The 26,274-nt window shown below is 43.4% G+C and overlaps 5 protein-coding genes across 9 annotated transcripts; 2 read left to right on the plus strand and 3 right to left on the minus strand.

Moving 5' to 3' along the window:
* Positions 1-276: 276 nt before the first annotated feature.
* On the minus strand, positions 277-1,813 carry E1B28_003677 (uncharacterized protein; the record flags this gene model as incomplete). The annotated part of the gene is made up of 3 exons (XM_043148102.1): positions 277-782; positions 850-1,574; positions 1,620-1,813. The coding sequence occupies 3 exons, from the start codon at positions 1,811-1,813 to the stop codon at positions 277-279; spliced, it is 1,425 nt and encodes a 474-aa protein (XP_043012694.1).
* An 11,597-nt stretch (positions 1,814-13,410) lies between these two features.
* E1B28_003678 (uncharacterized protein) lies at positions 13,411-13,905 on the plus strand (the record flags this gene model as incomplete). The annotated part of the gene is made up of 1 exon (XM_043148103.1): positions 13,411-13,905. The coding sequence occupies one exon, from the start codon at positions 13,411-13,413 to the stop codon at positions 13,903-13,905; it is 495 nt and encodes a 164-aa protein (XP_043012695.1).
* A 3,139-nt stretch (positions 13,906-17,044) lies between these two features.
* E1B28_003679 (uncharacterized protein) lies at positions 17,045-18,477 on the minus strand. Of its 2 annotated transcripts, XM_043148105.1 has the most exons (6): positions 18,339-18,477; positions 18,146-18,292; positions 17,924-18,087; positions 17,695-17,870; positions 17,498-17,638; positions 17,045-17,444 (listed from the first exon to the last, which is right to left on the minus strand). In XM_043148105.1, the coding sequence occupies exons 1-6, from the start codon at positions 18,398-18,400 to the stop codon at positions 17,418-17,420; spliced, it is 717 nt and encodes a 238-aa protein (XP_043012697.1). In that variant the 5' UTR covers positions 18,401-18,477; the 3' UTR covers positions 17,045-17,417. The 2 variants fall into 2 exon arrangements, with proteins under 2 accessions (XP_043012697.1, XP_043012696.1); XM_043148104.1 differs by having other exon boundaries at positions 17,045-17,638.
* A 1,012-nt stretch (positions 18,478-19,489) lies between these two features.
* E1B28_003680 (uncharacterized protein) lies at positions 19,490-21,402 on the minus strand. 2 transcript variants are annotated; one of them, XM_043148106.1, is made up of 8 exons: positions 21,267-21,402; positions 20,956-21,207; positions 20,801-20,882; positions 20,499-20,723; positions 20,287-20,437; positions 20,031-20,231; positions 19,799-19,974; positions 19,490-19,737 (listed from the first exon to the last, which is right to left on the minus strand). In XM_043148106.1, exons 2-8 carry the CDS (start codon positions 21,177-21,179, stop codon positions 19,645-19,647), a joined length of 1,152 nt encoding a protein of 383 aa, XP_043012698.1. In that variant the 5' UTR covers positions 21,180-21,207; positions 21,267-21,402; the 3' UTR covers positions 19,490-19,644. The 2 variants fall into 2 exon arrangements, with proteins under 2 accessions (XP_043012698.1, XP_043012699.1); XM_043148107.1 differs by having other exon boundaries at positions 20,499-21,207.
* Positions 21,403-22,023: 621 nt separating this feature from the next.
* On the plus strand, positions 22,024-24,718 carry E1B28_003681 (uncharacterized protein). 3 transcript variants are annotated; one of them, XM_043148110.1, is made up of 8 exons: positions 22,024-22,119; positions 22,177-22,412; positions 22,463-22,853; positions 22,915-23,304; positions 23,365-23,483; positions 23,551-23,716; positions 23,768-24,233; positions 24,299-24,718. In XM_043148110.1, the coding sequence occupies exons 3-8, from the start codon at positions 22,703-22,705 to the stop codon at positions 24,309-24,311; spliced, it is 1,305 nt and encodes a 434-aa protein (XP_043012702.1). In that variant the 5' UTR covers positions 22,024-22,119; positions 22,177-22,412; positions 22,463-22,702; the 3' UTR covers positions 24,312-24,718. The 3 variants fall into 3 exon arrangements, with proteins under 3 accessions (XP_043012702.1, XP_043012700.1, XP_043012701.1); XM_043148108.1 differs by having other exon boundaries at positions 22,474-22,853; XM_043148109.1 differs by having other exon boundaries at positions 22,474-22,853; positions 23,768-24,718.
* Positions 24,719-26,274: the final 1,556 nt, after the last annotated feature.

Below are 26,274 nucleotides of genomic sequence, written 5' to 3' on the forward strand. Positions count from 1 at the left end.
GTCTACTTTCCTCTGGATATCTTCCTTGACTTTCTGCTCGATTGCGGTCAACGGCCTCAGTGTTATGGGCGCTTCGGATTTCCAAGGCCTGCAGTAGGTTCTTGCTCAAAGAATACCCCATTTCCGGCATCTCGTCGCCAACCTTCTCCATAGGGGCCTTTGGAGAATAATACACCATCCTCAGTAAACCACCATTCGTATCTTGGTTGTCCATCCACTGAGTGGTAGACAGCGCAATCAAGAAGAGTTTGGTTTATGCAGCAGAAACATTTACCATTATATGAAACCAGGGGAGATGTAGAATCTTGAGGAATGTCCATATCCATGTCCATGAAGAAAGGCTATTTCACCTGTATCCAAGTTCATCGTCACATTGGTGGTACCCCACATCCTTTGCCACAGTAATTCTCCACTTAAATCATCCGACCATGTCTCCAGCCTGTCCCCAATGACCAACGTCCAAGTAACATCCCGTCCCTTCCACTTGAACTTCCAATCTTGCCCAACAATACTTCGATTAACAAGAACATCTTTTGATGTCGAATCCTGGTCCTCTGAATACTCGGATGCTTGGATATACCTCAATCTCCTGCCCATGACTATGTTGGGAATCGAGCCCAGCAGACCCTCTCTAATAATGTATTCCCTGTCATCATGGGTTTCCCACTTGCAATCAGAGTGTGTCTCTACAAATATCTCCAAGCTGGTTGGATCTTGGAAATGCTGACAAGTATGCATAGAAAACCATCTGCTGTCAACAAATTCTGGCTCATCAGTGGCATCTGAATGGATGGAGCAACGTACCCAGTTAGTTGGTTCTCTTTATCTTAAATTGAAGCTTGACCTTACCTGACAACATTTGCGCATCTGAATCTAGAAACTCTATCTCCAGTGTGAGTGGGTCAACCAGTCGATGAGGATTTGAACCACATGGCCCGTCGAGCAAGACTGATCTGTCGTGACCAGGTATGTCAAGAAGAAACCACTCCCACTTGAGTCTTTGATTGAAGGCATATCCAATAGGTTGGCCTTGAAGCTTGAATCCAGTGTAGAAAGCATTCTCTTCTGGGATCATAACCAGAGGACATTTGCCAGTAGGCCGTGTGAAGACCAATTCATCGTTATTCTGAATGTCGAAGGGAATCAAATTCAGAATACCATCTTGCAAAATCCCTCCAGTTGAGTATCTGAACCACTCAATGTTGTCCTTCTTGTTACACACATGTAACATATCCTGTCCTGCATACCAGCAATACGTGGAAGGAAGATGAAGGCTCTGCTCTAACTCTGCAAACTTGAATTTGCGGATCCGATCATCATCCCAGTGGTTTCCCTCGTCTCTCTCCTTCTCCTTGCCCTTGTTCTTTCCTTCTCGGGGAGCGCCCAGTTTTCCATCATTATTTCTCCCACTGCCACTGTTAACACTATTGTTGCCACTATTGTTGCTGTCACTGCTATGACTCCCACCCTGGGCACCGACCAGGTCATCACCCTCACTCTCCTGGCTATCTGAATCCTCACTGTCATCTTCGTTATGGCCCCTTTTCCTCCCACCGGAGAGTTTTGTGCGAGTTCTTCAGGTGCTTTTGGTTCTTCTCTTCCTTTCTCAATCGGCCCACTCTTCTTCTTCTGCCATGGCATTGACTTCAGCCTGAGTTGGAAATTTGTAGGGTTCCAATGCTAAGATGCTATAAGTGCATGTAAACTGTTTGCGATCCATTTTCTTGAAGGGATGGGGAGGGTCAGTTGCTAGGATCTCCTTGATAAGGTCATCCTTAGGTAGTGCTGCATATGGTTTAGATGCACTCCACATTGCCCTTACTCTTGCTCTGAGCGAGTTGAAGAACGTTGGCTCGAAATAATCAACCAGACAGTTTCCAGCATCGGGGAAGACAAATTCATTTACTGCTGGGCATGTAGGGAAAAGGCGTATCTATTCCTGTGGTTTGATTGGTGTGCGACAATGTCTGCTTTCTCTCATCGCTGGCCCTTCCATCCTTGGGGAGATTGGGGACCTTGAAGTCATTGTCTATCCACAACACCAGCTCTGTGACCCATGGATTCTGTTCTGGTTTTGCGCACACCTCAAACACTCCAGGTGCCACCTCCATATGTTCGGAAACACATCAGGGATGTCCAACAATACTCTGAAGCTCTGGGCCAAATCCAGCATTTTGCAAGGCTTTTTTTCTTTTTTTTTTTCCCCATCTAAGACTGAAGGTTAGTAGATATATGTTTGAACAAACACTGGAATTGACCACTTTACATTGTTTATAGGTATTTTCCAGCTGCCTTTCAAACTCCAATATACCTGGCTGTCCTGTCTCCCTCTTAACCTTTTGCCAGATGTAAAAGAAGACCCAGTGGTTGTAGAATGCTCCCTTCTTCAATTGGTAAGGTGCTCTACTTCCTCTATCATCGTCACTTTCAGCTGGTGGTTCAGATGGTGGTGGTCCAGTTGATCCCAAGGCCTGTTCTGACATCTATGGATGAACATGGAGGATCTTGAAGAAACTTAGCCACGTGGATAACATGCAGATGTATTACGATATGCAATTGAATCCCGAATTGTGAGCTTTCAGTTTTTCTCTTATACTTGACATTTACTTTTGAATCCATAGTATGTACTTTCCTATGCTTTACTGATCATGATTTCTTTGATTTATAGTGAATTCAATTAACGAATAAATTCTACTTTACTGTAACTTATACAAGGCAAAAATGGACAAGATAGATTAGATTGTACCTGAAAAAGTGTCCGCACACTGTCCAACCAAGTGACCAACTCAGTCACAGCTAGGTGTCTGCTTTCCAGGCAGTCACATTTTGTCCGACTGGGGTTTTGCCTCCAGTGTAACAACAATGATCAGAGTGAAATTTTTTCACACCAACAACCTAATCCCTTCCCCTCCCTTCTCTCCTTCTCTATTTTATCACTATCTCCTCGGTATCTATAACACAATGTTGGAAGGAATGACCATGGAAAATATTGAGCCTCTACAAAATTGAACAACTGACATCAAAGAACCATAACCAAACTGTAATGTCGTCCATGTTGACAAAAGGAAGGGCAATGACGAGGAGAAGATTAGGCGGAAGAGAGTGGTTAGCCAGGGTAATTGGTCGATTTTCTTTATATTTTTCCGTTCTTGGTCTGAACTGATAAAGGCTAGCCTATGACCAGTCAAATTATATTTTGCCTTCAACGCCGTCACAATCCCTAAAAAGGATGGAGGGCTCCTCCCCACGATGTGCCCACCTTGAACATGACTAAAGATGGTAAAAAACAGGATGTGTATATGGAGTATTTCGGGAAGAAGCTCTTAATAACGAAGGATAACCATGGGAACGGAATGTTGTAGTTTTGAGTCAATCCCAGTTTATTCCAGTATATTCTGTCACCTGTGTCTTAGTAATTTACTTACTCAGCCTGTTAAGTAGAATATTCTAGCATTACTGTTAGGTAGTATAAATACTGTATTCTACTAGAGTACACACCCTGGCAATTGTAACAACAGGTCTAACAACCAGGTGTGACAAGTTTCTCGTTGTATTCTTATTGACAACATGGAACTGTTAAGGAAGTAGAGATCCCATTTGTGAAGGATTCAACGCTGAAGTTCAAAGGTGTTGGGGAGAACTTCTCGTGGAATGACATCAAGGTACGGTTGATCCCATTGCGACAGAAAGCTCCTTTTCTATATTCAACTTTGAGACCCCCATATAAACTAACTCAACAAAAAAAAAACTCGCTTTGTAGAACCCCATACAGGAACTATTCAACAACAAAACACCATATATTGAATACAACCACAGAGACAACCACAGTTTAATTGGCTTCCACGCCGCCCTATCCGAAAAAATGACTTGAAAAAGTAAAGGGAGCTGTAAAAACAATCAACAGAAATTTGATTACCTGGACATCCATCTCTGAGGAAGACAAGAATTCATTCATGATCAAATTAGCACAGTCAGGTGCTAGGTTCGCATTGAGGCAGGCTGAGTCTGCGGATTCAAAATGGGAAAGGAAGGGCAGATAATCAGGGTAAGCAGGGTGGTTCGAGAGGTGGTAGTGGTGGTCGTAGCCTTGGAGGTGGGAGGGGTGGAGGAGGAGGAAGAGGAGGAGGGCAGAAGGGTGGTGATAGTCATTCAGCTGATGTGAGCAGGAAGACCAAGGGCCCAGAGACAACAGCAGATGATAATTCTGTGGTTGGTGAAAAGAGGAAACGCGCTGTTGAACCAGATGGTGGTCCAAATGTAGGGGTTAGAGGGCAGGATGCCCCTCCTACCTTGCAATCAGTAAAGAAAGCCAAGGTAGATGGGGAGGATTTGTAGGGAGGTGCTCAGTTGTATTTTGAGTGCTGATTCTTTCTTGTTGTCAATGTACAATTGTGAAATGTACTAATAGTCAATAGTTTACCTTTGTCATTTTGTAAAGCTTTCATCTGATGTATCAATGATTCTGTTGACTTTAACCAGAAGTTCTTCAGCCTTCAATTGTTGACAACAACAGTGAGCTCAAGCGCTGCTTTTGGACGGTATATATGTTTACTGCCTTCAGTTTTGATGCCAAAGGAAGCTGAAAGTTGGCTGAATGGTGAGTAAGAGTCACACTGCTGGTGGGATGTTGGAGATTAGTACATGGTGGTGAGTGAGAAAGAGAACTGGGCCTACCCAACTCCCAGTGCTGCGCCACTTAGTGATGTGACAGATATGCAACAGATATGACGACATATGCATGGCTCTCAATTTTACCCAGTTTTCACCCCGAATACAGTGAATTTCTGCCTTCGCTCTAAGTAGGAGTTTGTAAAATTTTGCACCCCTTAATTTTGGGGGAAATTCATATGGTGTGTGAAGACATGATTCACCCAAATTTGGAGTGAAAAGTGAATATCACCTCCTGTATGCAAAATTTATACACTTTGACAAGCCCAGTGCTATGATTTAGATCCTAACTCAAAAGAGGAATAAATGCAGTTTTCGACAAGAGTGAATCTATATGTGCATGAGCTAAAATCCTTCTGTATTTCCAGTGAACCCATTTTGTTGCACCATCAGACATCTGTACTCTGTGGTCGAGGCATCCACCCCAGAGTTTCAACCAGACTGCATTTCCGACCACAACTGGAGATTCTGCCCTATTTGGGAGGACAATGGGCTCACATGAGATGACTGGTAAATCAATGAGGCTCCTTTCAATAGTAATTGAAGATACAAAAGTAATAGCATTGTCAGTTTGGCTACTCAATGGCAATCAGAGAGGAAGTGCCAGAGACTGTCGTTCCAGAGAAGTTCCAGAGAAGTTCAAAGCTTGATGATGCTGGCAGGGTCTTGATTTGGAACTTATAAATGAAAGGAGAGAGAGAGGGTCCTGGAAGTCCATGAATCAAGGTTCCTCATTTGGCATCTATCCACAGCTCATTACTGTAGCATTCCAATTTATCCTGGAGACCAAGCAGCTTTATTCCACTTCATGAATCCTATGTTGAATACTTACCCATGCTAATAAATGGAAGTATCCTTGTCCTAAATTGTGAAGGCTTTCCCAAACATGACTGAGAGGCACAAGCTCTAACTTGATCTCAGCCAAAAAATCAATCAAACTATAGGAGATGATACAAAACTGACCATTGTGGAAGGTTAACATAGGGACACTTGAACAGTTGATCCCAAGCAATTGCATCCTTTCACTATTTCTATGGCCCTATTCCAGTGATCACCAGGATCCTGAGAATCAGTAGGAAGTCAACCCATACCCATATGACCTCTACAAAGTCTCTTGTCCACTTCTGAAAATAATCTTGTGAAGAGGGGTCTGCTGCAAGAAAGACTGTGACAATGTGCCTCCTTTGCATCAGGCCCATTATAGAAAACACAGTGCATTTGCTGAAGTTTCATGCATTTTGTTTAAACTGAAGATGTTGCAATGTCTCTCAAATTAAAATTAAAACTTTTTTTGAGCGACCTCTTAAGAACCCACTGCAACAAAAATATATTGTTATTAGCTTTGAAGCCGATAGGTTGTAGTGTCTTATGTCTCAATCTCAATCATGCTCTCAAAAATTAAATTTAATCGCAATCTCAAAAATTCAACTCAATCTCCATCTCAAAATTCAACTCAAATCTCAGTCTCCAAAATTCAACTCAAACCTCAATGTCTCTAAAACTCAACTCAATCTCAACCTGACATGAAAGGTTGAGAATATTAAGATAGTTAGATATTCAAAGTTCAAATGATTGAGAGTAAGTAGATAAGTCTATGCTGCAGTCAATGATTATTGTAGAGAACAAAGGTAAAGTTATTAGTGTTGCTTGTATTTAAATGAGGGTGAGATGAAGGGTGATGTTAGCTGTTTCAATTGTGTTACACCTGCATGCAGGCCATATCACATACTTGTACATCAGTAAACATACAGTGCTGGCTTGTCTGGATTTTTTCGGCTTTTTCCGGTAATAATGCTGTGTACCACTAAATATGGCTAGCAAACACACCTCAAGCACAAAGTGCACAAACCAAAACCACACCAAGAAGAGTGCACACAAGTTCCTTTCAGTCGAACAGAAACTCGCTTAATTGGGTATAATACAAGAGTTTTATGTGCTGAAGTGCCAAATTGAATATTAAACTGAATATCTGTTCCTTGTTTCCTGGTTGCGATGTAGGGAGTTGACTTTGCCAAAGTACCCGACATATCCGCATTTTCCTGTTTTCCCAGGGAACGAGTCCCTGTTTCAGGTGTATCCATTCTTCATGTTCCTGTTCTATTCCTTTTTGGAGAAGATCTAGCCTCGATTCTAGGCTCTGTCTCCAAGGTTTCTCTCTTGAAATCAAATACCATGCGCACTTCACTGAAGTCCGTGTTTCCTTGGTTTTCCGAGAAATTTCTATTCTTTCCATTTTCTGTTCGTGAGAATCAGATATTCCTTCCTTTATCCTTGTTTGGATTTCTATATCCGAGAATTCCATATATCTGAGCAGTCCAACCAGACTTCGTTGAATTCTCAATAAAGTGTATAATAAAATCCCTATGTTCGCTATAAGCATTCCAGGAGTAAGATGAGGCCTTCCAATAAAAGAACGAAGGTTTTTAAATGGCTGCTTCCCAAAGTTCATACAGTTTTCTGAACTTTGGCGAAGTCTCTCATCTTTCCTAATTTTGTACAGTTTGTACGGATAAAGTCTCTTGTAGAGGCTCATGCTTTAACCAGAAGTGCGGGCTCACTCTAGTCCTATTAATCCCATTATTTATAACTCATAAGTGTTAAAATTGTACAAATATGCATCTTTAAGGTCTTTTCCGATTTATATCGCGATACTGGTTTAACCGGCGACCTGCTAAAGTCTAACTCGTTGAAGCCCGCTAGTACTAACCCAGTCTCTGTTATCCCAAACAGGATGAAATAAAATACATGTGGAAAAGGAAGAAGTCATTCCCCTTCTATCTCTTTCTAGTTTTTTTCAATACCTTACCCCCATCATCTCACTTATCAAGCTGATCTCAGAACATGACCCGAACTGGATTGGAACTGCGTGTGAAAATTGGATTTGGCTACCAGTACCTATTGAGCCTATTGTCAGCCTTGCAACTGGAAGTGACTTTATCATTGTCATTTTACAGAATGTCATTTGATTGAACCACCACTCTAGTTATCTTGAGTGAGTTTGAAAATCTTAATGGAAGCTCTTTCCTCACTGAACAAACAACATTTGATGGTACCTTCCAGTGTTGTGAGTTCATGTGATTTACTCTCAAGGTATGCTGCCCAGGGAGTCTCTTACATTCTGAACAATTCTTTTTCTGATATAATTATTTTTGCAGCCACTTGGGTTCTGTGGGTGACTTTCACAAATTACATCACGCAACTGATCATCATGGGAGTATGTTTGTTCACTCTACAGCTCCCTAAATTCAATATTGAAGCTTGAATTCTCCCCCTATAGTGGGCCATTCCTGCAGCTGTTTTGACACAACTACCACCAGGATTTATTGGATGTATCCCTGTTCTGAAGCTAGATACTGGCTTCATATGTTTTCTGGTCTTTTCGTGGTCGTGTTGAGTTTTGAACTAATTGATTCATGGAAGGACTGGCATTGATCTATGTACATTGCACTAGCTTTCGATGCTACGTTATTCACTTTGACATTTGGCCAAGCAATATACTCTCACCTTACTGATTCATCAATCCCTCTCAAAATGTTGATTCTCAGAAACAGAATGTTGTACTTCGCGTGAGTGGGATGTTGAACCAGAATGTTTCGAATTCATCACTCAAAGGACTGCACAGTGTCATTTTTGTTGTGAACCTAACCAATGTGCTGTTGTTAACGGTAGGTTTCTCCTTCCCAGACTCGATATTTAAAGAATCTGAACATTCAACTGGTGTTTTTCTGTTGACCTAGCTTGCTCCGGTTGGTTTCTCCCCCACACCTAGTTCATCATTCCATCATTGCTTATACAATTTCCTTCTTTGAGGCCAATCTAAGCTCTTTCAACACCCCATTTCCATCAATGTGAATCACTCGTAGTTGAATTTGTCATTTCTGACATCAAAATGTTGATGTTTTCTTCTCTACCATAGGATAATGTCTGTATTAGTTGCTTGGTAAGCTCTGGAAAAATCATTTCCTTGACGACAGCACCAATCCTCTCTTCAGGGTAATGCTCCACCTACACACTGCTGCTGAAGGTCCTACGCAGTGCACTACTAGTGCCCTCTCTGACCTGATCTTCAACCATGAAAATGTCCAGGCTCTGAGGACCTATAACACCACTGGAGGTGGTATGTCAGATTTGTTGTGTTGTATGGGCTCAAACAATTTTGCTGTACTGCTACCAGGTTTTTGAGGTGCAGATGTCAGATGAGAGTACTCGAAAACGTAGTCATGAGGACTCAGTTCTGAGATAATGGTGGTTTGGAGTTTTTAGTTGACCTTACTCATTTGATTGCTAATATGCTTTCCTTTTTTTCTTGGTACCATGATTGATTCAGCTTCTAAATATAAACACACCTTCAGACTTGCCTCTCCCCTTTCCGATCAATCCCACACAATGAATCGCTCAAAAAGTCAAGCATGTGAAATGAATGTGTCAATGTAGCACAAAGCACAAAGCAAACATTTTGGGCCATAACAAATTCAAGTGACAGGTTAAGTGATGGTAAGTGACCATGTATTTTTCACTGAACCATCACTTACCTATCACTTACCTGTCACTGAACTTCACAGCCACTGCATTTGTGCATCACTGAACTTCACAGCCACCGCCATTCAATCCTGTGTACCTAAGTACTTTTAATCAATGTTCTAGGTCCCGAAAAAGTATAAGAAACTACACCACATTGCCCACCAAGTTCTATGACTGTCCTGTGAAGAATGAGGTGAAATCTTCGACAGTCTGATGTTGCCAAATGATTTGCACAAGTTTTATTGTCACTTACTGTCACTTACTAGCCACTTACCCACCACTTACCATCACTGACCCATCACTTCCCATCACTTCCCATCACTTACCTATCACTGAACTATCACTGAACTGTCACTTACTTGTCACTTACCATCACTTACTTGTCACTTACCATCACTTACTTGTCACTTCCCCATCACTTCCCCATCACTGAACCAACACTGCATTGTCACTTTACCATTACTCACCTATCACTTACTTGCCACCCATCTTCACTCCCCCATCACTTCACTTATGGTGCCCCAATTGTCTCGTTTTGTCCCTTGGTTGGCCAATACTGGCTATGACAAAAATCTTCAGGGATTCTGACGGACAGGAAAGAAGATAAGTAAAATAAGACTGGAACTGACATACCTGGACTTCAGTGAGGTATGGCAACATGCTCATCAAGGACAGTAGTAGGACTGCCTCACCAGCAGGATTTGAATCAATAAATAGTATATTTCGATATATTTGAGTAGCCTGCAATGTTGTTAGAACACTGTGGCGCGTGTTTTCACACTTACCTTCTCCACCAGTATTGATATCTCCAGCCTTATTTTCTTTATTTTTTTCTCTGTCCGTCAGTAGTCAAGTGAATTTTTAAACTACAGACCAAAATCATTGGTCCACCTGTATGTTACGATCCGTGCACTTTTCTGGCCTGCCAAAGCATGTTAGTCCCCCCAATAATTTTTACCAGCAATCCTCACTCAATTCGGCCATACACACATTTGTACAGCCTCGCCCAGTACCCCTCGCCAAGTACTCCTTCATTTCACGAGTACCCCTTATTTCCCGAGTACCCCTTTATTAAATTCCCCGAGAACCCCGTGCTGAATGTACACCTTATCTCAGAATACATATCATAGCCCATGTTCATTAAATAAGTATACAAATAAGTATATACATAGTAGACTATATAAACTTTGAGGTTTCTTCTTGAAACCTCAACCTCGATATTTTTTACCCATTGTTACCCCACTGTTACCTACCTAGTAAATGTACATCACTTACCTCTGTCACTTGAAAATATATATGCTCAAACATTTCAATTTGGGAGCCGATTCTGAGTCTTCCAGGTCCCTAAGCCACTGCATTGTCTATATATCTGATGTTGGATCTGACCTTGAAGAAAGGCAAGCCTGCAAGTACAATGTAGCGAGCTGGAATACACTGGGATATCGTCATATACTAGGAACCAAAGAGATCGACATAAGGACTATGAGACAGGAGGACAAAAGGCTTCACTAACCAATCCACCCACATCAAAGTGTCTGAGTCGCAATCAGAACCCCGGTGTTGCAGTCACCTAACCATCCCAATCAAACCCAGGATCTCCACCTTGAGTCCGTCAGAGCTGTTTTTGAGTGAAAGATTGAGAGGAAAGAGGAGAAAATGGCAAACAATGATGAGATTAGCGAGGAAAACAGAAACAGTAACAGTCACAGCGCCGCGAATCACGTTACACTGACTTACCCTGGGAAAGCCCATGGTGACGAGGAAACATAATCCCCCCAGCATGTTTTCCCATAAAGATGTGACACCTGCATCTGCCGAGATGCATGATCCTGACAGTGTCACTGGGAGACCAGTGTCGACTTGGATACGACTTAGATACATGCATCATGTAAATTTAAATTTTCCTCTTTTTTGCCTTCATTCCCCCTATCATGGCAGAGCAGAAATGCTCGAGCTGCAGGAAGAGCAAGCTGCTCTTGGATTTCCCGAAACAGAATGGAGACTTTGGTAAAACATGCTTAAGCTGCTGAGACACCCGAAATGCAAAGAATAAGTCAAAAAAGAGTCAAGTGGTGGGTAAATTTACTTGTATTGAATGAAGTCACTTGATTAGACTATTAAAAGCCTCAGGTACAGGATGCTGCACAAAGTGATGATCGGACCAACTCTGTTGAATATGCCGACTTCTCATTGATTTCACTTGAACAATTTCACAACCTTATTAGACCAAACCAGGACATTGACATGCAATGTGTCATCTCTGTTACAGCTAGGGTGAATGTTGAGCCTGTATATATTGAGGGTGACTTGCACAAAACAGCAGATAGTGTGGCTGAGAGTGTGTAGAAGGTGATGCAGTATCGTTTTAGTAGGGTTCCACAGCAAAGCACTTTTCTGCCATTCACTCATGTTAATTGACAGATACCAGTCTCAGTACAAACATCAGAGGACCCCATCCATATGGTTTCACTACCACTGTTGCCAGAACTATAAACAACAATGCAAACCCCAGAAGGTTGACTGTTAAGGACATGTGGAATGACTCAGAACCGAAGGGAGAAACTATAAGATAAGATATAAGATATGTACTGAAAGATATACTAGAAGAGGAATGATCTAAGATGAAGAGAGGGAGGAAACGGAGTTGATCTGGATGTGTCGGAGAGCGACGAGGAGAGCAAAGGAGATAGTGAAGAGAATGACGGAGTCTTGACAGTAGCTGAAGTTATTGGACAATGGCTCCCTGAGTCGAGCTGCCTTAGACCAGGTCACTGGGAAACCAGAGTTGAGTTTAATTCTAAAGAATGTAACTACTAAGTCGTACTTCTTATATAGGATAGAATGTACAAGGTCTGAGATGGAGACAGTAGTCAGATCCGCATTCAGACTGCCAACTCCCAAGCCGATAGTCTAGGCTTGATGGGAAGTACGGAGATTAAGGTAAGTGGAGTAAGTAAGAATAGAATGAAAGTGATTGTGACCAGTCAGTCTGTATCGGTCCGGCATGGATGTAACATTGACGATCCAAATGAAACTCATGACAAGATTCTGATGGATACATTCCCATGCAGTGGCTGGCTCCACATTACAGTTTTTGAAGGCCTTCATGAAGCACACATCACAATCAAACATGAAGATGAGCATGTACCATACTGGAGAATTGATATACCTGAAGATGTCAAGGAGTTTGTGCGCAAAAATTCTGCTATGATGCGTCCTGGCCAGATATTTAACTCAGACATGATCTCAGCAGCGTGAATACTAAATTTATTATCTGTTGCAAGTTTTGGATGGAGATTCTTGCTCGATTTCCTGCTCCTAGATTCAATCAGGCATCTGTATATTCAATGTGGACTGCAATCACTAGCATGGAGCCCAGATGAGCTTGTTTCTGCGAAGCAACTAATTGCAGAGGCATCCACATTAGGCAAGGTGGAGGACATCAAGTTATGTACCTTTCAAGTGGAGAACATACCACTCCCAGAGAATCCTTCAGTTGGGTTTACCACTATTGCATTTTCACTGGTGCCCATACTACGTCAATGGAGTGGTACAATCAGAGAAATAGCTCTTGACTCTGCATGTACGTCAATTATCTGAGATTTATATTTACTTCAATTTCTGTTATTCTTATATCTTGATTATAGGGAACACCAACAAGTCCCGTTTTGGAATTTATGCGCTGTTGGGCAAGGTTTATGGATCTGGATGCCCACTGGGCTATCTGTTGATTCAGTCAACACCTAACCATGCAGGAGGTGAAAACAGGAAGCAAAAATACATTGATTCACTTCTGAAATATTTTAGAAGCAAGTGGCCAACTAGAACTATAGCGACTCTGACAGACAAGGACCGGACAGAGATAAATGCCTTCATTCATTGTTTCCCAGATGCAAAACACCAGCTCTGTTTTTGGCACTGTATTCGTGCCATCAAAACCCGTCTCTCAATTCTTCGCCAACAACCCACTTACTATAATGCAGAACTGGCCCACTCAATATACGCTTTCATTGATATCAACTTTGTCCCCCGGTCACAGATGACATCCAAGCAACTTGAACAGGTGATAATGACCTGCTTGAGGTAATTGCACTCTGCTTACCATCTATTTAACCAACTCTCGAGGAGGACCTGAATGTAGTGGCATCAGCCATTCCTAACTTGACTATCTGCCTTGGTGGAATTATTCAGAACTATGTCCCTGCTCTGCCCCCAAAAATCATGATACAGATCAATGGGGAGGCGGTTCAGGAGTACCAAAAGAAGCTCTCAACAAGTTCTGGAGGCACTGACGGCAATATTCCCTCTAGTCTGGGTGAAACCGTCTTTACGGGTGAGGATGATAAAGATGAAAACAATATTCTGGATGACATCGCTCAGCTTGACATGGAGATGGACCAAGAAGATGGTCCAGATTGGATGTTTGATGCTGGAGAGACCTCCTCTAAAGATCTGAACTACACCTTTTGTCCAGCACCTCACCAAAAGCAGGCCCTCCATCTCTTTACTCAACATTTTCGCGCACATCCATTCTTTTCCCTTCGTGATGGTTCAACCCGGTCTGCCTTAGAGATACAGTGTAAGTCTGTATTCCAAATGTACCAATTCTGCAAGAAACAAGGACTATGTGAGGTTTGGGCCTATATGTGGAATTGTTGGTACTGTCAGACCATGTGGCCCCTTTGGGCATGGTCTTCAAGTCCATACCTCACATGACTCTGAACAACCATGAATGTCGATAATGCGACTTAGTTGACTATGCTACACGGTTCTTTTTGCACTTTAAACAGTGCTACGGAGCGATATTTATCGTATTAAGAACTAGAGTGAGCCCGAATTGCTAGTTAAAGCTAGTGCTGCTAGTAGAATGTGCCGTAGGCGCAGCTAGACCAGTTAGAGAGAGCCGTAGATCGTGTCAGAAAACTGTATGACCGTTCGAAACCTGTAGAACACTATGAGCAGAGGACTTAAGCGGTAATTCACCGAGTTCTACTCTCTACATTCTATTATGCACTGGCATATCAAGGGATTGTACTATTAGAAGACTTGTAGTCTTCACAGAACCGTTCGTAGCGGAACTTAACGGAGTCAAAAGACCTTCATACTAGGAGTACCTACTTCTACGGGGGATTTAGTTGACAAGAAATCGGACATAGGACCACGCAGACTAGGAGAAATTTGATATGACCGAAGATCGAGTCCTGATCTGAGGAAAAGACAAAAAGACATGATACAGATCCCAGATCACAGATAGAGTACCCAGGAACCGGGCAGGAATGAACAACGGATCTCGGAGTCCACACTGTTCATGTGCTATGGCGATTCGGAACTCTGGATCCATATGCTGGAACTACTTGGACACACAAAGTCCATATGATTTGATAACGTCGAAATACAGGATAAGGTCCGTAGGCAGGAAATACCATATGGTACGCCTATGTAGGTCCATTCTACATGCTGAAACAAGAATGAAGAACGGTCCAGATTGGTCCAAAACATATGATTCGAATACGGAAAAGCTCCGTAGACAAGATTCTGCACATGTAGCAGTCCCTAGCGATAAGACTCCGCATGGATTCGTAGCTACGGTGCATTATTTTTAGAGATAGAACAAGTAGAGATAGGATTACAAAGCTAGCGTAGAAGTAGTATAAAAGCAGCTCATGTATCCGTAGATAAAAAAGTACTACCCGTGCGTAGGAAAGTCCTGAGTGGGTTGCCCGTGAGTAACTGCTCTTGACACCAATAGAGAGATTTGCCCTGTCTTTGTGCAGTGAAACGATAAGACTTGATTTGAACTATACGAGACCGTCGAGGTCAAAACTAGAGAACTATCCGTCCGTAGGCCGCCGAGGTCTTGATTACTGTTTCGTGATCCGTTGAGGGTCTTAGCGTTCGTGTCCGCCGAGGACTTAGTTTTCGTGTCCGTCGAGGGCAATAGTCTCCAATCGTTCGAATTAGTCTTACCGTAGACGAAATTCATAGTCCCACTTAGTCCACTGGACAATAAACAGAGCCCCTACAAACCCTAGAGTCCCCGTAGCTGTGGTGTTTTACACTTGCAGTTACACATTGATTTCATAAGAACTTCATACGATATTGAGACTGTGATCTTGTGCGTAACCTTTGCCAAGCAGTCCACCCTTGCAATCTTTCCTGGTGTGTAGAGTTATTGATAGACTTTACACGGAGGTTTACTAGTTTTTGGGTTGATTTGGTGTTGGTGCTACTCCCGTAGCTCTGATATTAGGTTGACTCTTGAGTGGTATTCTTCGCCCATTATCGAGAATTTCTGGAAGCAGCTCAAGCATGAGCAGCTCCACCACCTTCTTCACCCTAGACTTGACCAGCTTGTGCATATTCTAATCTATAAAGTCACTCCAAGCTACATTGCTTGGATGGATTTAATTGCACCTGAAGCACGCCTTGGCCAGGCAAAACCTCTCACACCGTTCCAAAAGTCTTTCAAAAAAAAATTGGAGTGTTCTTTGAGCACAGAACCTGCGGGCTGGGTCTCTCCAGGAACATTCTACCAACGTTGACACTTGGACATGTCGCTGTGGTCGGCAGATGTACAACTGCCATCATTTGTGTCGACATTTGGTTCATGCAGTTGAGTCCACTCACACACTCTCTGCCAAATTCTGGACACAAGTGACCAGGCACCAGATCATCCCATTGTACTGCCATATCAAGCTTCAGGGATCTAGTTCGAATGAGGGTCTTGATGTTGACAATGGATCAATCACAGATGGAGATGATACCATTTACTCAGGCAACGCAATGTTGTTGAGAGGCGGGCAGGGTTGGAAAGGTAGGAGCTCGGTATTGGGAAAACGACAGTGGTTGCCACAACCATATTCTGATGGTACTTCACCGTCTCACGGCCGAAAAAAAAAACAGGAGTAACACTTGGGCCATGTTATATCCATGCCAGATCCATTCCGGACTGACCGGATTACGGTCCACTTCCATCCAGTCCCTAGTCTATGACCAAGGATTGTTTGTAACAAAGACCAAGATGCTTTTACTTACTATCATTCATATACTCCACACATTCACATTATTTACTCCACTATCTCTACTTGGCCGAGTGTCCATTCAGTCTAGTAACTTCGCTTAATTCCTTAGTCTGTCCGACTCGGACTCCGATCGGATCTCACCTACTTTCACTCTATCTCCTTTAGATATCTCGAGTACTATATAAGATGTACTTCTTAATAGCTAGTACTTCAGAATTTAACTCGACTCTGGTTATCTCATTGATCAGGTCTAAGACAGTTCGACTCAGGGAGCTGTTGTCCAATAACTTCGGCTACTGTCAAGACTCGTCACTCTCATCTCTCTCATCGCTGTCCGAAACATTCCGATCACTTCCAATCACTTCTTCACTTCTTCTTTCTATCTATCTATCATTCAATTCGTCGGATCCACTCGGGTCCGGTCGATCTCCACACATCCTTAACAGGCCGAGGGAAGTCAGAGACACGGTAGGAGTCAAAGGAAAGAGCACCAGAGGGTAGCAAATACAATGGGGTACCAGATGATTGAAGGGAACAAGGGGAGGGGCTGAGAATGGGAAATTTAATTTTTATAAGCTGTCCATCCATTTGTATGACAAGTATGGAAAAACTGAGCTCAGATCGAAGGTAAACCCTCAAAAGCATAGTATCCATCTCATGTGTGCAAGACCCAACCACTCCTCTTCATTTCCACCCCTCACATCTCATTGTTGGTTGAAGGCTGTCAAGAAACTACCCTGTCAAGGAACTATGACAATATCCTGAAGATAATCACCATCAATGATCTCATGAAGAGAGCTGCCAAGGGGAGTCACAGGAAGTGAACTCCCAGTGCCAGTTCCAACATCTCCCTGCTCCATGTTTGGAACAGCTACCCCCATTACTGCCAAATTTTCTGTCTGACTAACCACAGGTGGAAATCTATTCCATATATGACCATGGCTAGTACAGTACAATCCATCACTATTTCTTTCGCTCTGGTGGAATTTCTATAAACTTGTTTTCCACCTCACTCCTACCCCAGTCTATGTCCCATTCTATACCCCAGCTTGCTTCAGCAGACACCTGAATATGTCTTGCACAAATGTATCCCAGTCTTCCTTGTTGAGGGGAAGCATAGTACTCATGTCCATGCCATTCTCTGTAAAGAAAGATAGTGGCAGCTCATCACACAACAACTCTGCCATTCCCCCTGTCTCTTCCAGCCTACCAATCTGTTCTGAAGTTTCCTCCCTGCGGAAGTCAATGAAGAAATCGCCCATACAAAGAAACCAGGCTTGGCTGACAGTTTCCCAATCCTTGTCCTCTGGCGAGAAGTCAATGTAAAAGCGTACCCTTACCATTTTGGATATGTGGTCCAGCTTCCACAACATGAATCTCGCAGTGTTCGTCGTCTTGTCAAGCTCAAGGGAGATGGCTGTTTGAACCTGTTCGACAGGTTAGGCCAATTTGAAATTAGAAGAATGAGGTGAATATTGCTAACCAGAGGATGATTCTCGAACCATCTTTCAATCTTTCCATAAAGGTCCGCCGACGTTTGGCTATCTGATACCTCAACCACAATTACAGGCCCAAGGCACTCGTTCCGCAGTCTCGGGGCGGCACCCCCGTCCGGTTCCATCCCCCGTTCCACCCCCTGCCTGTCCTTGCTTGTTACTCCTGAGTGGAACGGGTTAGCGTGGACTTTGTGAGAAATGCAAGGCTTAACGTACGACCGCAACCACTTTCATATAGGAGTACACTCCACGCACGGCTGATTCTGCGATTGAAGCATGTACGCAGCAAAGACCACACTGCCCACGTCGCCTGTTCATGCCACCTTCCAACCAGATTGATCTGGACGTCCACCGTTGGAGGTGTCAAGGTATATTGTAGTCTGACAGGGCACGGGTCAATGTGATTTCAATGACATCGCGGTGGGTGAGCTTACGTACCTTGGCCTCCCAGAGAGGTGCTCATCAAAAACGTCGAGGAATGTTGATAGGTCCTCTGCTCGCAGGCAGAAACTGAAGATGTGGTCTGGGTCGCCTGTTTTTCTTTCCTTCAACTTGTCTTCTATCAGGTTTATTGCAGCGGATGATCTGGCAAAGGGTCAGGACGACGTCTTCGGGAAGAAACGGAGCGTACGTGAGAGGCGGTTCCTCTGTGACTTTTAAAAGGGGAGTCCTTTTCGAGGGGTTCGCGGACATGAGGGAAGGTCTTGATGCTTGAGTTTCAATGACGGTTGAGGGGAGAGTATAATAGAAGTTGTGGAAAAAGAGGGATAAAATGGCTGTGTAGACGCGTCACCGCAGGAAACATAATCCCCCCAGCAGGTTTTCCCGTAAAGCGATACGATAAGATAACACGCCCGGCAGGGCCGGCACCAGGGCACCAACACGCGACTTGTGCGCGATGTCCTTTTTCTTCCTCGATGGCGAGCTAGGAGGGGCAGCTATCACGGCTAAGTTCTAAAAATTAGTCAGTATATTTCTCACTATATCTCAAGTATACCCTATGAATCTCTGTGATTCAATTTTTCTCTAGCCCTTTTAATTTAATACTCAGATTTATTCAACATCAAAAATTGGAAGTAGTAGAGGTGTAAATACACCATAGATTCAATTTTATCTATTTCCCCAGTCCTCCACTTCATAAGTTTTCAATATTTAATAAATAGCAGCAGTGGATTGTCTTTAAATTTAAGAATGAAAAGAAGAAATAGTCTACTAGAAATGTAAGGTAGGTTCTTTTCTCTCCTTGTTCTCGTATTCACGCTTATCACCATTGGCAGCGTTCTTTTTCTTGTGAAGGTATCATGAAGGGCGACGAGTAGCAGACGTAGCCTAGTAAGGGGAACAGACAAGTTGAGGTACGTTGAGGTACGTTGAACATAGCATTTATGATGTTCTGGTTCTCCACCAATTCTCTACTACCACTTTATAATTTTACTAGGTATGACCATTGACAGCAAAGCGTATCTGTAGTAAACAGCGCTGGGAAACAGACGATGATTGGACGATGAAACATACAATAGCAACAACGCAAGATTTGAATGTCGAGCGGCGAGCGCAGCCAGGAAGCGACTATAGATGATACCGGGCAGAGACTGAGGGAGACCGTGACGCAATGCAAAAGCGTCATTGATTGACACGGGGGAGGGAGGCGATGTCGAGGGGAAAATTTTGGTTGGCAGTGAATGTTTAGAAGATCGGAGGGCGACTAAAGCAGGATACGATTCGTGTATCAGAACTGCCAGGATATGGAATAGAATCGTACGTGCGTCCTTCGCCGTACTTGGCAGCGTAATCATTTGACCGGTAGCCATCATTACACTCTTCTTCAGTCGCATATATATATATCCTTCTCGTATGGGTGGTTTCGGTCAAAAGGCGAAACGAACTCTACAACAAATTCTTAATCTACAAATATTCTTTCTGACTCCCATTCGAAATCAATTCTTGACCGGTCCAAGGACTGGAGGCGGCGGCATTTTCTGATGCCTGAATGCGTTCGACAACCAGAAGTGCTCTATTGTTCCATCACCCTATTGGAAGCACGCGTCAGAAATCACTACGGGCCCGAGGAATCGTGGGAGAGAGGCTCACAATAAAAGTATACGGGAATCCAGCGTGGAACGGAAGGATACCCTCGAGGTACTTGATATTCTCATCCGAGAGCTCGATATCCAATGCCTCCAAGTTTTCAACTAGATGTTCAACTTTGCGTCCTCCAATAACTGGGAAGACATAAGGGGTCTTCTGCATGACATACGCGATGGCGACTGTAGGTATGGTTTATCAATTACGACTCTAGCGAGGATTGTTGCGAAAAACCAACCGGCGGTGACACTCTTCGCTCCGATTTCCTTTGCGACTGTCTCCAAGGCACGAGAGATACGCATTTCGTCTTCGGTTTGATGCCAAGTATCCGATTTAATTATCCTACTGTGTCCCTCCCCCGACTCTTGACGGCGCTTGATATCAGCTTCCGAAAGTAGTTTACCCTGACAAAGGACACCCCAAGGTGCGATGGCCATACCTTGAAAGAAGGTAGTTGAAATGAAGACTTGAATTTAATTGAGGGTAGCACGTACCAAATGATCGTGCCAGGGGAATAATCTCCCGTTCAAGATCCCGGTCCTTAACGCTCCACAGACCTTGGTAGATAACAAACGGCGTTTTCCCCATACACCGAGCATAAGTATTTGCTTGCGCCACGACCCACGCGGGGCTAGCGGATATCCCCTAACGAGAGTTTAAACTTAAGTTCAACGGAAGGAAAGATCGGGATTAAACAAAAGCTCACAAGGTAGAGTACCTTTCCTTGTGCGACTAGATGGTGAAGGCTATCCATAACTTCCTCTACGGACGTGTTCCAGTCCCACCAGTGCAGATATAAGATGTCAATGTACGATGTGCGCAATTTCTTCAAGCTAGCTTCAACACTTATTTGTAGCGACTTGACGTGGTTACCGACGTAGTTTGCTTTTTGTGCAATGTCAGTTGAACCGCGTTTCCAGTTCATGGTATACTATAATAGGTGTATCAGTCAGCGGAACAGATATACATAATTCCGCGAAGAAAGGAACTTAGAGGGGGATAAATCACTTTGGTCGCGATGACCAGTTGATCACGGATATCACGCTTCTCGGCCCATTCTCCGATGAATTTCTCGGACGATTCGTCTTGGCTATCATGAGTAGAAGTAGAAGCGTCAAAAATGAAAGGGTACCCGGGTAATCATATCACGAGCGACGACGCACTAACTATTAGCCGTATCGATGAAGTTTCCACCCATATCGAAGTAAGCATCTAGTAATTTGAAGCTGGACTCTTTGTCCATAGGTCCCATGTAATCGCTCCATTGATCTCCAATGCTCATCGCGCCCAAGCATAAGGGAGAGACACTAATGCCAGCACGACTTGAGAGAGTTCTGAGATAGCCTAACTTAGTGGGAGGTTCCGGAGCAGGAGTCCACAGTGACATCGTTGTGGAGGGGAAGAAGTAGGTAGAGCTGGAAAGAAAGAAAAAAGAAGTCAGAATGAGGATTCATTATATGATAATCCACGCAACCTGTCGTGCTATTTGGGTTTAGCGAGCGCTCCGTCACGATAAGAGGACGATCTGTGGGACCTCGTCGGAAAACTGTACGGGGATGATGTACGGAAAGGGTTAGGAGGTGTACATGATTGTTTTTGTCGAAAAGAACTTCCCCCGAGAATGTCCCGCCACAGTGTTTGCTGTCAACGAGCGATGCGACGGCTGCAGTTTAAGCGCCTCCGCCACAACCTTGGACACATGGAGATCGCCAAAATGGGTGAAATTAGCGACCGTTCTGGGCAACGCAAAAAGAACGGATTACACGGTAGCCGTACTAAAATTTCAGAACGAGTCAGTACAGCACAGGCCTTTGAAAGATGAAAAGGCCAGGAACGTTGTAGCCTTCTTTTGGACCAGCGGTTATCAGAGCTCAGGAACGACTTTGCGTTCTTCCAAAAGATGGGTTCATTCATCAATAAGCCGGTTGGCAGACGTACTAACTTCTAGGTTATTCTTACATCGAGCACAAGTTTGTCGAAAGATCTCGTGGTGCAGAAGTTGGATTGTCCCGTTCATCAGGAAGAATATCCCTGAGTAGCCTCTTTAACCGGTGGGTCGCCGTATTTGATGGGAGAGCCTTGTCGTTGCAATTGGTGCATTGAATGGGCATGGGGGTTCAAGTGGAAATCGTACGCCCGTAGTCACGGGCCAAAATAAGACTGTGCCGGCCCGCCACTGCAAATTAAATACAAATTAAATTCACACCGGGCTGTACGGACCAACTGATGTCATCCAAAAAAACGTTTTCCTTCCATCGATCTACCACGACATCCCTCCCTGGGGTCTGCACGAATAACAAGTTCGCTATAGATACCCGGTTCTCAAAGTACGTTCGGATGCGTTCGGATCTAATTAGTGTCGAGAGACAACTGACATCTTGCAGAGAAATCTAGAGAAAATGCCATTATTGGACGACGAAGACGCCTCAAGCTCATGCTCATCGTCTACATCAGCGAGGAGTGACGAAGATTCGGACTCGGAGGAGGACTTGGAGGACTATGTCAAGGGAGGCTACCATCCTGTAGAGATTGGTGATGTGTTTAGAGATGGGAAGTACGTTGTGGTTAGGAAGCTTGGTTGGGGTCATTTCTCAACAGTCTGGCTGGCGAAGAATACGCAGTTCGTCCCCTGTTTCTTGTCAAAAATATTCGAGTTTATTGACCAAACAGATTGTGGATAGACTAAATCGTCATGTCGCACTGAAGATCGTCAAGTCTGCTTCTCGATATACGGAAACAGCGGTGGACGAAATTAAACTGTTGGAGCGGTTGAATAATCCCTCCATACCCCATGCCGAAGACCCTGTTTTAGGCCCTGAACTACCGCCTCTCGCTCACCCAGGTCGATCTCATGTCATTGGTCTTCTCGATCATTTCCTACACAAAGGTCCCAACGGCACGCATGTCTGTATGGTTTTCGAAGTTCTCGGCGAAAGCTTGTTAGGGCTTATTAAACGGCACCAAACCCGAGGAGTTCCCTTACCCATGGTCAAGGAGATTGCGAAACAAGTACTATTAGGGTTGGATTACATGCACCGCTATTGCGGCATAATTCATACCGGTATTCGATTGCCTTTCCTGTTATTCCCTTCCCAGCTTATTCCTTCTTATTTTGAACACAGATCTGAAGCCCGAGAATGCTCTCGTCTCCATCCCCGACGTCGAGAGCGTCATTTTACACGAGCTTTCATTACCTTCTGACAGTACGCGAACGAGGATGGTTGGAGTACCTTCGAGCTCTGGACGTGGTGGGAACCAGACGCCTCGTTCGGTATCCCGGCCTATCAGTCTAGGCGTGGATAAACTCGCTTTTGCTATGAGCAGGATAGAGACTGATGATCCGGAACCGTCGACTCATGGTGGTTCAGGCACCTCCCCGGCTTCCAAACGTGAACGTGGCCCGCCGAAAATCAATCGTAAGCAAGGGAAGGAGAACGAGTACCCTGGGAACTTGACGGAATTTGGAGGAGAAACCGAGACTATTACGGTGAAGATCGCAGATTTGGGAAATGGTGAATCGGCTATCCGTACCATTTTTTCTGGGAGAAAAGCTAACGGTTTTGTTCACCAAGCCACCTGGATAAATCATCACTTTACGGACGATATTCAGACAAGGCAGTATCGATGTCCAGAAGTCATCCTCGGAGCGAAATGGGGACCAAGTGCGGATGTTTGGAGTGTTGCTTGCCTGGTTCGCCTTTTTGATTGTTCTTTTTCCCAGTACGTGGAACAATAAATATTTCATTCCTGGTTTTTAGGTGTTTGAGCTCATAACCGGTGGCGACTATCTGTTTGACCCTGTTTCTGGACAGAGTTATTCGAAAGACGACGATCATCTTGCTCAGATAATAGAACTCCTGGGTCCAATACCCCCAAGCATGGTCCTAACGGGTAAGTACAGTCGGGAGTATTTCAATCGTCGAGGTACGCATCGACTATCCACTTTCATCTGAATAAGAAATAACATTTCCACAGGCGAACTTCGTCATATTTCTACCTTACGTCCATGGCCCCTAGTGTCCGTTCTTCACGAAAAATACCGGTTCCGGAAAAGTGCAGCTGAGCGTATCGCTGCGTTTCTTCTACCCATGCTGATAGTACATCCCGAGAAACGTGTGTCAGCGGGAGAGATGGTTATGCATAGATGGTTGGAGGGTGTGGTTGTTCAGGGAGAGATGGATCTTATGAAGATGATGGATGGGATGGATCGGGAGGAGGAGGGCGAGGAGGAGGGTGTAGGGATTGAGGATGAAGTTATCAGTCCGGCGACATTCGCAGGGGGAACCGACGGAGCTTATGATGATAACCCACCGCAAGTTGGCGTTGGCAGTTTTTTCGGTTCAATGAGTCGTGGTTTGGCCGCCGACCTTACAGGTCCTAGGGTACCCGAAGTCATTCAAAACGCGCAAGTGAGTCAGAGTGAAGAGAGGGCGTTTCAAGGGTCCGTTAGCGGTGCTTCTATTTATTTCCCATCGCCGACTCAGATTTCATTTTCGACTCGTACAGCGGATGGAGCTGATGTACAATTTCAGGGGAGGTATCGGATGTCGATGTCGGTTTCTGGAGATGCTTAGGTCCTGGTCATTACTTGGTCCATCTCTAGGGATGAGCTACCAACGTAGTGCATTTCGCTGCAATGTACGGTTTTTCTTTTCTCTCTCCCTCTCTGTTGGTGAAAGGCGTGGCCAGAGCTGACAGGACTCAGTTGATGGACGTTCCACGCTAGACTCTCATTTCTTTTAAACACCTTCTCCGTTCTAAATGGGAGGGGAAAAACCCTTGTAAAACAAATTGTATATGTATAACAAATTGCACTTCTGTATATCATGTTCTGTTACTTGTTTTGTTTATCCATGTACTGCTGCTACTTTCCTTGTGCTATCGTTCATATGACTCTCCTTCCTTTTATGTCAATCCATTACCTGCTTTAATCTTCTGAGACTCCACTGAGTGATTCTGCCTTGCTACCTTTGGGATGTCTTCTATATTTATCAATTCACTGATGCTCCAAGTGATAATTCTGAAGTGTTATATCATCTCCCTACTAGTGTATTGTTCCAAAACTGTCTCAGGAACATTGCCTAGTTTGATCATTTTTTGGCAATATATCTGGGGGAGACCTTCAACAGGTCTCTGTAAGATATTCAGGTCATTGGTTATAAGTTCAGCCCTTCAGTCTAAAGTATTAATATAGTGGACGACTTTCTATAGCTATTTCTAGACCAGAAGTATATCACTCAAAAATCAATCAAATATCAGGGCTACAGAAGTAGCACTTGGAGCATCACTGACTACAACTGACTCAAGATCTGGTAATGCTTTGCTTACTAGCTTATTTCACAGAGGAATGTCAAGTGACTGAATTGTATCACTGTATCTACTCTGACCAATATGAAGAACCTGAATGATGTTAGGGTGCTGAGTAGAATATGACATTTTAGTGAGGAGATAAATCAGAGCATAAGGTTTCCCTTCTATGACTTGAAGAATGGTCATAATAGTTATACTCTCAACTATAACTGCTTATAGGATACCTCAATGCAAACTGAAAAGAAACTAACCCTAGACTTGGAGTTGAGGTCTTTCTTGTAGAGTCAGTGTATTAATGTACTTATTTAGACTACCCTCACATGTTTTATTCTTGCTAATAAATGTTCTAATTCCAGTATTCAAACACTGCTGATTCAAATGATATCTTGAAGTTGAATGATGATTTTAATATAAATATGACTCTATACCAACAACTCATTTTCTTATTCCCACTGCCTTAAGTTAATATTTTGATTCCATTGTGATTATGACAGTTACCTGATTTCTAACAGAACCAGTTATAGTCATTGAATTATTATATTAAAAAGGTAGTTTTCATTAATTTTGAGGTATTGGTTATGTAGTTTCTGTCTAGAAAGCCAGTGGTATAAATAAATGTCTCAATTACCTCAAAACACACCTGCAAGAAAACAAATCTTGGTCTTTAGATAAGCAGATGATCCACAGCTTAGATTCACATCAGAAGAAGCTATTCTGATACATTTGATGACCTAAGGATTCTGAAAATCAGTCATATATGCACCTTGAATGTCTATCAGAAATAGAACTGAGCTAATGCCTCAATTAGTTTGTAATGTTTCTACAATACAATTTTTACCCATATCACTGATTGTTCATTTTAATCAAAGAAATATAAATATATCTTAGCCAAATCTGAAGAAGTTTGTTTATTTATTTGCTAATACTCCACTGCTTTACAGCAGAACCAACTTTATTCAATTGAAAGCAAGTAAGGATTTGTGATTTGGTTTTTAAAACACCAAAATCAGGTAAGATATATTGTACAATAATTGTGGCTCTTGTGAGTCTTTATAAGAGGGCCTAACTATATGCTTATTGAACTATCATTTGGGTCTTTTCCAACTTCAACTTACTATAAGCAAACCTCAATATCCACTCTAGTATGCCTTCCACAAGTGAACTTGAACAGG

Source organism: Marasmius oreades, chromosome 2, assembly GCF_018924745.1.
Source record: "Marasmius oreades isolate 03SP1 chromosome 2, whole genome shotgun sequence".
NCBI classification, from domain to species: Eukaryota; Fungi; Basidiomycota; class Agaricomycetes; order Agaricales; family Marasmiaceae; genus Marasmius; species Marasmius oreades.

Bases quoted from the DNA above. Each gene is read 5' to 3' on its own strand.
- E1B28_003680 (XM_043148106.1), bottom strand. From the start codon at position 21,179: ATGTCACTGTGGACTCCTGCTCCGGAACCTCCCACTAAGTTAGGCTAT. The intron at 20,438-20,498 runs GTGAGCTTTTGT...AACTCTCGTTAG, and splicing joins AAGGAAAGGTACTCTACCTT to GGGATATCCGCTAGCCCCGC. The intron at 19,975-20,030 runs GTTGGTTTTTCG...CCATACCTACAG, and splicing joins AGCGAAGAGTGTCACCGCCG to TCGCCATCGCGTATGTCATG.
- E1B28_003679 (XM_043148104.1), bottom strand. From the start codon at position 18,400: ATGTCCGCGAACCCCTCGAAAAGGACTCCCCTTTTAAAAGTCACAGAG. The intron at 18,293-18,338 runs GTACGCTCCGTT...ACCCTTTGCCAG, and splicing joins ACAGAGGAACCGCCTCTCAC to ATCATCCGCTGCAATAAACC. The intron at 18,088-18,145 runs GTACGTAAGCTC...GTGCCCTGTCAG, and splicing joins CACCTCTCTGGGAGGCCAAG to ACTACAATATACCTTGACAC.
- E1B28_003681 (XM_043148109.1), top strand. From the start codon at position 22,192: ATGCCATTATTGGACGACGAAGACGCCTCAAGCTCATGCTCATCGTCT. The intron at 22,854-22,914 runs GTATTCGATTGC...TTTTGAACACAG, and splicing joins TTGCGGCATAATTCATACCG to ATCTGAAGCCCGAGAATGCT. The intron at 23,305-23,364 runs GTGAATCGGCTA...TTGTTCACCAAG, and splicing joins GATCGCAGATTTGGGAAATG to CCACCTGGATAAATCATCAC.